General features: G+C 51.7%; 1 protein-coding gene across 1 annotated transcript in view; it reads left to right on the top strand.

Moving 5' to 3' along the window:
* Positions 1–8: 8 nt before the first annotated feature.
* The window catches only part of RASGRP4 (RAS guanyl releasing protein 4), a gene marked incomplete at its 5' end in the record, with an annotated part of 10,546 nt that continues 1,851 nt past the window's right edge, over positions 9–8,703 (top strand). Inside the window, 12 exons of the mRNA XM_015562423.1 lie at positions 9–165; positions 570–671; positions 796–862; positions 1,445–1,576; positions 1,688–1,841; positions 3,506–3,679; positions 4,866–4,982; positions 5,739–6,014; positions 7,405–7,485; positions 7,566–7,670; positions 7,794–7,912; positions 8,024–8,168. Of these exons, the coding sequence (XP_015417909.1) occupies positions 9–165; positions 570–671; positions 796–862; positions 1,445–1,576; positions 1,688–1,841; positions 3,506–3,679; positions 4,866–4,982; positions 5,739–6,014; positions 7,405–7,485; positions 7,566–7,670; positions 7,794–7,912; positions 8,024–8,168 (1,629 nt within the window). The remainder of the gene's footprint in view (positions 166–569; positions 672–795; positions 863–1,444; positions 1,577–1,687; positions 1,842–3,505; positions 3,680–4,865; positions 4,983–5,738; positions 6,015–7,404; positions 7,486–7,565; positions 7,671–7,793; positions 7,913–8,023; positions 8,169–8,703) is intronic.

The raw sequence follows: 8,703 nt of genomic DNA, 5'->3' as shown, positions 1-8,703 counted from the left end.
CAGGAAAGACAGGAGGGCGGGGCCGGCCACGACAGACCCGCCGCCACAAGACGTGCCCCAGCCCCAGGGAAATCAGCAAGGTCATGGCTTCCATGGCTCTGGACATGCTGAAAGAGGGCGGCTGCAGCGAAGATGAGCTGCTGGAGAAATGCATTCAATCCTTCGGTGAGTGTCCCCCTCCCTGGCCAGCCTCCCAAATACTAAGGTTGGGCTAAGTGCTCTCCTCTCTCTAGGCCTCATTTGGGGGGTGGGGGGGGTTATAATATAGGATGTGTGGAATCACTACATTAGATATGAGAGACACCTGTGTTTCTCTTTCCTGATATGTGGAGAAGGAGGAAGTCTGATAATATTTCCATCTTCAACATGACTTGCCAGGCACTGTTCTGATTCATGCATAGTACAGACCAGGAAACTGAGACTCAAGGATGCCGACTTGCTCGCCCAAGTTCATGCAGGGAGTCAGGAGTAGAGCTGGAGTTTGAACCAGGAGGTCCAACTGGCTCTGGGGACTGCAGTTCATTGCCTGGGGGTCATTCTGACACAGAGTCCCCTTCTTCTGTCCACAGACTCGGCTGGCAGCCTGCGCCGTGGGGACCACATTCTCAACATGGTACTGGCCATGCACAGCTGGGTGCTGCCTTCTGACCACCTTGCTGCCCGTCTGCTGACCTTATATCCTCTCAGGGCCATGAGCAGTGGTGGAGGGCAGAGGGCAGAGATGTGAGTCTGAGAGATAGGGACAAAGTGAACAGGCAGGTTTGAGATCCTGGCTATCAGAGCCTTAACCAGAACCCAAGTATCAGGAGGCCACAGGGAACACGCAGGAGCTGAGGCGGCTGCAGATCTGTCACCTGGTCAGGTAGGACTGGGCCAAGACCTCCATACCTATGACCCCAAACCCTCACCCTGCTGACCCCTAAAACACCTCCTAGAGACTCCGCAGCCCAATTCCCCAGAGACCCACCCAGCTCTGCTCCTCCAAATCCCACGTTCAGACACCTGGTTTGATTGCTAAGATTCTCCCAGTTATGCTCCTTAGAATTCTCACCTCTTAGAGACCCCTAACCAGTTCCTATAGACCCTCTCACAGCTGGTGCCCAGACACCTCTAGCTCTGATCCCCAAACCCCACATACTCCAGCCTAGCTTCTAAGACCCCGTTCATCCTACTCTCCTAAAATCTCACCCCTGAGACCTCCTCACTAGCCTACCTAGCAATGTCACTTCCAAGAGATCTCCCAGTTTATATCCTATTGATCCACTAACCTGTGCTAAGAGGTCCCCAATCCTAATCCCAGAGATTGCACTAGCCTGGTGCCTCTCTGAACCCTGACCTTTCAGAGATTCCCCACCAGTACCTAGAGATTCCTCAGAGAACTTCCCTACCCTCACCCACCATCCCACCATCCAGCCTCATCTCACCATCTCTAAACCGTCTTCAGGTACTGGCTGACCCAACACCCTGAGATAGTGCACCAGGAGCCCCAGTTAGAGGAGGTTATAGGTCGTTTCTGGGCCACTGTGGAGCAGGAAGGCAACTCAGCCCAGAGGAGCCTGGGAGATTCCTCCAACCTGTGAGTCAGCCCTTTCCCATTCTGTCCCTACCCCCACTCTGCCCTCTCTCTCCATACCCACCACATTCTCCACCCTGATCCCCTATAATCCCCTGCCCCTCTTTACCCCAGTCTGAGCCCTGGTGGCCCTGGCCCCCCACCCTCCATAAGCAGCCCAGGCCTGGGCAAAAAGTGCAAAGTGTCCTTGCTTTTCGACCACCTGGAGGCAGGGGAGCTGGCTCAGCACCTCACTTACCTGGAGTTCCGGTCCTTTCAGGCTATCAAGGTGAGAACCCCCTTCCTCCAGCTAGGGAGGACTTGTAATGGGGCGGGGCCTGGCTGGGGCCAGGTAAGAGGACACCTCCCCACCCTGGCCTGGACTCTGGGCAGGGATCTCTCTCTCAAGCTTGGTGCTAGAAGGGCCAGGAAAATGAGTTAAGCTGGTTGAGCACAGAGCCCCTGGGGTTCAAATCCATCAGCCCCTTGTTACCTGTGTAACTTTGAACTAAACCTCTCTCTGGGACTCAGTGTTTTTAAATGGAGGTCATAATACTTCATTGGATGGTTGGGAGAGTTAAATTAGTATGTCCATTTGAAAATGCTTGTCCCAATGCCTGGCACATAGTAAGTGCTAAAGATAGGGTCAGTGCCTGGTCCAGAGTAATTGCTGTCATATTTTATCTGCCCAAATGGTAATTTCATGTTTCAATCTAGTAAGTGTTCATTATTGCCATCCTAATTTCAAGGAAAGGTGGGGATCTAGTTTTTTGTGTGTGTGTTTTATACTTTTGTTTTGTTAAATTTATTTTTAAATTACAGTTAACATAGTTATGTTTCAGGTGTACATAGTGATTAGACATTTACATACCTTACAAAGTAATCATCCTGATGGGATCTGGTTTTTTAATGTGAACATTTCCTGATCGTGTGTGTGTGTGTGTGCGCGCACACACACACACACACACACGCAGCACACACGCAGCACAGTGCATGTGGATATGGAATGCTGACCCCTGAGCAGAACAAATAGAAATCGGTTTCTTGTCCTCTTCGTCATTCTTCCCTTTGCTGACTGTATACCAGACAGGTAAACAGTTAAGAGCAACAGACTTGGTTCCCACCCTGACTCAAGCATGTGTGATCCTGGACAAATTACGTATCCTCTCGGTACCTCTTTGGCCTCATCTCTAAAATGAGAATAATAATAGTAGTCACTTCATAGAGTCGATGTGAGGATTAAATCAGTTAACATGACAAAAGGTTCAGAAGAGTGCCTGGCTTTATGTAAACATTTCTCTGGCCCTGGCTAGTGTGGCTCGGTTGGTTGTGACATCGATTCTCAGTGAGGGCACATACCTAGGCTGAGGTTGGATGCTTGGTCAGAGTGAGTATGGGAGGCAACCACAGATGTTTCTCTCTCTGTCTCCCTTTCTCTCTCTAAAATCAGTAAACATATCCTCAAGTGAGAATTTTAAAAAATAATAAATACATAAACATTTCTCCTCAGATGGGAAAGGGCCATGGGACATGACAGCCAGGCTAGGACTTAGGACAGCGGTTCTCAACCTGTGGGTCGCGACTCCTCTGGAGGTCGAACGACCCTTTCACAGGGGTCGCCTAAGACCATCGGAAAACACATATATAATTACATATTGTTTTGTGATTAATCACTATGCTTTAATTATGTTCAATTTGTAACAATAAAAATACATCCTACATATCAGTTATTTACATTACGATTCATAACAGTAGCAAAATTACAGTGATGAAGTAGCAATGAAAATAATTTTATGGTTGGGGGTCACCACAACATGAGGAACTGTATTAAAGGGTCGTGGCATTAGGAAGGTTGAGAACCACTGACTTAGGAGGTCATGATTGCTAGGGGGATGGACGTGTGAGGGGCAGAGCCTGAACGCCACGCCCACCCTGATGCCCATTCATCCCCAGCCCCAGGACCTTCGAGACTACGTTTTACAGGGCTCTGTGCGAGGCTGCTCGGCCCTGGAGGGATCCGTAGGTCTCAGCAACAGCGTGTCCCGCTGGGTGCAGGTCATGGTGCTGAGCCGGCCCGGGCCCACACAGCGCGCACAGGTGCTGGACAAGTTCATCCATGTGGCACAGGTGAGGCCTGCCCCGCCCTCTGCTCGCTTTGTGGGCGCTCACACCCCTTCGGTTCCAGTTGTCGTCCCGGGTAATGACAGCACCGTGTCCTGGTCATGCCCCGTGGCTTCGCGCCCCATCCTGGCCACGCACGCCCCGTCCCCCCGCCCCTCCCTCAGGTCTCAGTCTGGTGGTTCTTACCCGGACTGTGACAGCCCTGGTTCCGTGGCCTTGCTATCACCGCATCCAACCCTCCCGGGCCCCACCCCGTGGTCCTAAACTTGGCAGTTGACAACATCCCTCCTGGCCCCGTCTTCCAAGCCCTATACCCGAATATTGTCTCCAAGCCAATAAAAGCTTCTCTTTCATGCCCTCCACCCCTGCGTCATCCTCCATCCAGTCCCTAGAATCATTCCAGCCGCCTCTTCGGGAACAGTGACTACATACATCCTTTCCCCTCAAGTCAAGTCTCTCCCTGCCCCGCCCCATGCCACGCTCCTCCCCTGCAGACACGTTCCCGCCCTTCTAGAGAAAAGGGAAGCCTTCCTTCCCCTAGCGTGGCCACGCCCCTTGCGTACTTCCTGTAGCCACACCCTTCCTCTGGCTTCTCCCTGCGCCTTTGCTTCCCTTGCTGGGCCCCGTAGACCTGCGGTTCTGGGTTTGCCTGCGGGTTTCCTCCTGGTTCCACTTTCTCCTCGCAGCGACCTGCGCCCTTCAAACTTGGAAAAGGGGAGGGCGAGGCAATTCTCCCTGATGGCCAGCTGACCCCACACCTGTCTCTACCTGACCCCTCTATATCACCCTGACCCCATTCACCTCTGCCCTGTTCCTAACTCTGGCCCAGAGCCCGACCTTCTTTCTCCCCACATCTGAGTCGCAGAGCAGTGAAGACCTCCAGGTTCCTGACACCCTGATATCTGTCTGAATCACCTACACCTGTCGGACACACACCTGTCTAGTCCAACACCCTATACTTGACTGAGTCCCTCCACTTTTTTTCTGACCTCACATTAGTCCGTTACATACCTGCTTGTGGCCCACGCCTGCCTGACACATCTCACCTGTCTGATGCTCATACTGGTCCACACCCACACATGCCTGGGACGTCAACTTCAACTGGGTACTTGCAATTGGGATGCTGTCATCTGAACCCCCAACTTATCCATGCTCCATGTGACCCCCATCACTTCTGCATCACCTTCCCTAGAGTCTCCACCAGCTGCAGAATTTCAACACACTGATGGCAGTCACTGGGGGACTGTGTCACAGTGCCATCTCCAGGCTCAAGGACTCCCATGCCCACCTGAGTCCTGACAGCACCAAGGTGAGGCCCCTCTACCCTCCCCAAAATTCTCGTGGTCCTGAACTCCCACTTTTCTCCAACCCCCTTTATCCCTGGGGCTCTGGAGAGTTTGCTCATCCAAATCCAACAGACCCCCAGGCTCTGTTCTCCTCTGCCGTTCTTCCTCCCTCGTCACCCCTCCACCTGTCATGCTGACATCTCTTACTGTGTGTCCAGTCCTGAGCAGGACTGGCGAGAGACAGATGAGAAAGGTGCTAGCAGAGAACTTGCAGTCCAGGTGCAGAGTAAAACAATGCCCCCAGAATGCCAACATTTGGGCCACCCACGGGAGGAGCATGGGATGGGATCCTGGTAATGTCTGGGGAAAGCGAGTCATTCATGAGTCTGGTGTGTGGCTGAGGTCAGGAGGTGGCAGATGATGTTCAGAGGAAGATCCAGGTGAACCTTGCAAGCTCAATTAAGGTGTCTGGGCTTTATCCAGAGGGCACTGGGGAGTTAGGGAACATTTGAGAATGATGCAACATCCATGATCAGACCTGAGTGTTGGAAGAATCACTCTAGCCTGGGGACCCAAGGAAGAGCAAATTTGAGAAGATGTTGAGGCCAATGTGGGACACAGAGGGGTTTGGGGAAGTGTCCAAAAATGGCATTGGGCCCCTGGGGCTCAGGAGCCCACACAGGGGGCTGCTAGCATACACCCCTCCAGGGGGCTAAGGGAGCAGAACCTGGTTTCCCCGATAACACGATGCCCTCTCCCCAACATGGCCTCCCACATAGGCCCTGCTGGAGCTGACTGAGCTGCTCGCTGCCCACAACAACTATGCCTGTTATCGCCGAGCCTGGGCTGGCTGTATGGGCTTCCGGCTGCCTGTGCTGGGTGTGCACCTCAAGGACCTGGTGTCCCTGCATGAGGCACAGCCAGACAGGTTACCTGATGGCCGCCTGCACCTTCCCAAGCTCAACAGCCTCTACCTACGGCTGCAGGAACTGGCAGCCCTTCAGAAGCAGCATCCCCCCTGCAGTGCCAATGAGGACCTGCTGCATCTGCTTACAGTGAGCTGCCCTGCCCCAGCTGAGGGGCTGAGCCTGGGATCCTGGGTGGGTGAAGGGTTGTGTGCCAGGAGAGAAAGTGTTGGGATGTTTGGGCTTTGAAACCAGAGTTTCTAGGTGTTTTGTTTTGTTTTTCCTAGCTGTGTGGCCTTGGGCAAGTCACTTAGCCCCTTGGCTTCAGTTTCCTTATCTGGAAAATGGGAATAATAGGACCCGCTTCAAAGAGTAGTTGAGAAGAACCAATCAATAATATAATTCACATAAAGTGCTTAAATTAGTACCTGGAACACAGTGAGCTCCACATAAATTATGCATTTTCCTCCCATTACCCCAGCAACTCAAGTATCCATTGATCTGAGTTCCAGAATTACCTTGGGCTTTCACACTTCTGAACTCCAAGGTTCTGAGCTTCTCATGTCATTAGTCCAAAATTCCAAGCTTTAACATACTACGAATCTAAGCAAAAAGCTAGTAATGATTGATCACTTACTCTGGACCAGGCACCATGTAAAACACTCTACAACTCCAAGGTGGGGACCCATATCACGCTTTCTACAGATTAGGAAACAGGACCACAGAGGGGAGGTCACTTGCCCACTCTCCCATAGCAGTAAAACCTGGATCCGAACCAGGCAGGCCAGCTTCAGAACACACGTGTGTGACATACGTGAACTACTACACTATGTCCTAAGGCTGGAAGTGTGGGATTCTGGAGATTCATATATACAGGGGTGGGCAAAAGTAGGTTTAAAGTTGCAATACAAATAAATAATATAGAGCTCCTTGTTCCAAATTCTTCAGACTTTCAAGACTGGTGACAGGGCACTAAACAAAATGGGAGCCCTTCTAAGTGTGGGGCTTGCCCATGAAGCTGGCCCCGCCCTAATATGAGTGGTGCCAAGGGTTCTAAGCTTTGCTGACTCTAAAAGGTCGTCAGCCCAAATATTTATTGAATACCCACTGTGAGCCAGGCACTACTTTAGGCACTTAGGTTTACAGCAGTGAGCAAGTCAGAAAAAAAAGGGGGGGGAGGCTGTTCTTGTGGGGTCGACATCCTAGTAGGGGAGACAGCCCATAAAACAAAGCAAATAAGTAAATCATATGGTCTTTTAGATAAGTATGATAGAGTAAATTAAGGCAGAAAATGGCATGGAAAGGAGCAGGGGTTTGCATTTTTAAATAGGATCCAAAAAAGCCTTGGTGAGAAAGTAGCATACCTGTACTAGGGGACAGGTGCTGTGAAGAACAAATAGGTCTCAGTGGGAGAGACCTTCCAGGTCCCCAGAGAAGAGGGAGCTTTTGGGAAGAGGAGGAGAATGGAGGCCCAGGCAGGGCAATGGCTGTAGGTAGGAGGATGGAGACAAAGGGTCTATAACACCCTGCCCACCCCCAGCTTTCCCTGGATCTCTTCTACACGGAGGACGAGATCTATGAGCTTTCTTACACCCGGGAGCCTCGCTGTCCCAAGAGTCTGGTGAGACCCGAACCCTGATCTCTGACCTCCAGCCCAAGCCTATGCACTGACTAACTATGCCCCCTCTGTCCCTGCCCCAGCCACCCTCCCCCTTCAAAGCACCCCTGGTGGTGGAGTGGGCCCCTGGTGTGATGCCCAAGCCCGACAGGGCCACCCTGGGTCTGCATGTGGAGCAGCTGGTAGAGGTAAGGAGGGGACTGTGGCCTGGCTGCTGGGGGCCAAGAAGGAAGCTACCTGTATAGCCCTGACCCTAAGACTGAAGGGATCATGACTTGGCCTTACTCTCCCCTTCCCATGTTCCTCTGAAGTCCGTGTTCAAGAATTATGACCCTGAAGGCCGAGGAACCATCTCTCTTGAGGACTTTGAGCGACTCTCAGGCAACTTCCCCTTTGCCTGCCATGGGCTTCACCCACCCCCCCGCCAAGAGTAAGTGCTCTGATTCCTAAGGCCCCCACAGATGAGGATACCCGGGTTTCCAGGATCCCGGGGTCTGGGAGAAAGGGGCAAGTCATACTGAAGTGAGGTCTCTGCCCCCAGGAGTGGCTCCTTCAGCCGAGAGGAGCTGACGGGATATCTTCTCCGGGCCAGTGCCATCTGCTCCAAGCTAGGCCTGGCCTTCTTGCACACCTTCCATGAGGTCACCTTCCGCAAGCCCACCTTCTGTGACAGCTGCAGTGGTTTCGTGAGCACTCAGCCCACTATCATCCTTGGGGCCCATCTTCTGAGTGTCCCTAGCTTCTCACAGTCCGGGCTCAGAAGCCAGACCTTCCTTGGAGTACTCAGTCCCCAAGCCCCGAACAATCTGCGAATTCCAGAAAATTGTTCAACCTCAAATAATCCCCACATTTCATATACACCCTAAAGATTGCATGTTCTCTATATCCCGATGTTTCCAAAGTCTAGCTACTGCCCAAATCCCAGCTGACCTCCATCCTGGATAACTGCCAAGGCATGGATAACACCTAAAATCCTATTTAACCTACATGCCTGGATAGATTATTTCTAAACAATCAATCTCCAAGTTTCTAGACTCTAGATAATTCAAATCCTGGATAATTTCCAAAAGTACACAAACTCTGGATAATGGACAAATTGCTCAATCTCCCAGGCTAATTTACAAACCTTGGCCTTCCAAAATTTGCTTTTCATTCACTAAATATTTATTAAGTACCTCCTGTGTGCCAGTACAGTTCTAGGCTCAGGGTGTATGTGTGTGT

The sequence above is a fragment of the Myotis davidii genome, unplaced genomic scaffold, assembly GCF_000327345.1.
Source record: "Myotis davidii unplaced genomic scaffold, ASM32734v1 scaffold1618, whole genome shotgun sequence".
In the NCBI taxonomy this organism is placed as follows: Eukaryota; Metazoa; Chordata; class Mammalia; order Chiroptera; family Vespertilionidae; genus Myotis; species Myotis davidii.
This window is presented reverse-complemented; position numbering and strand designations above follow the sequence as displayed.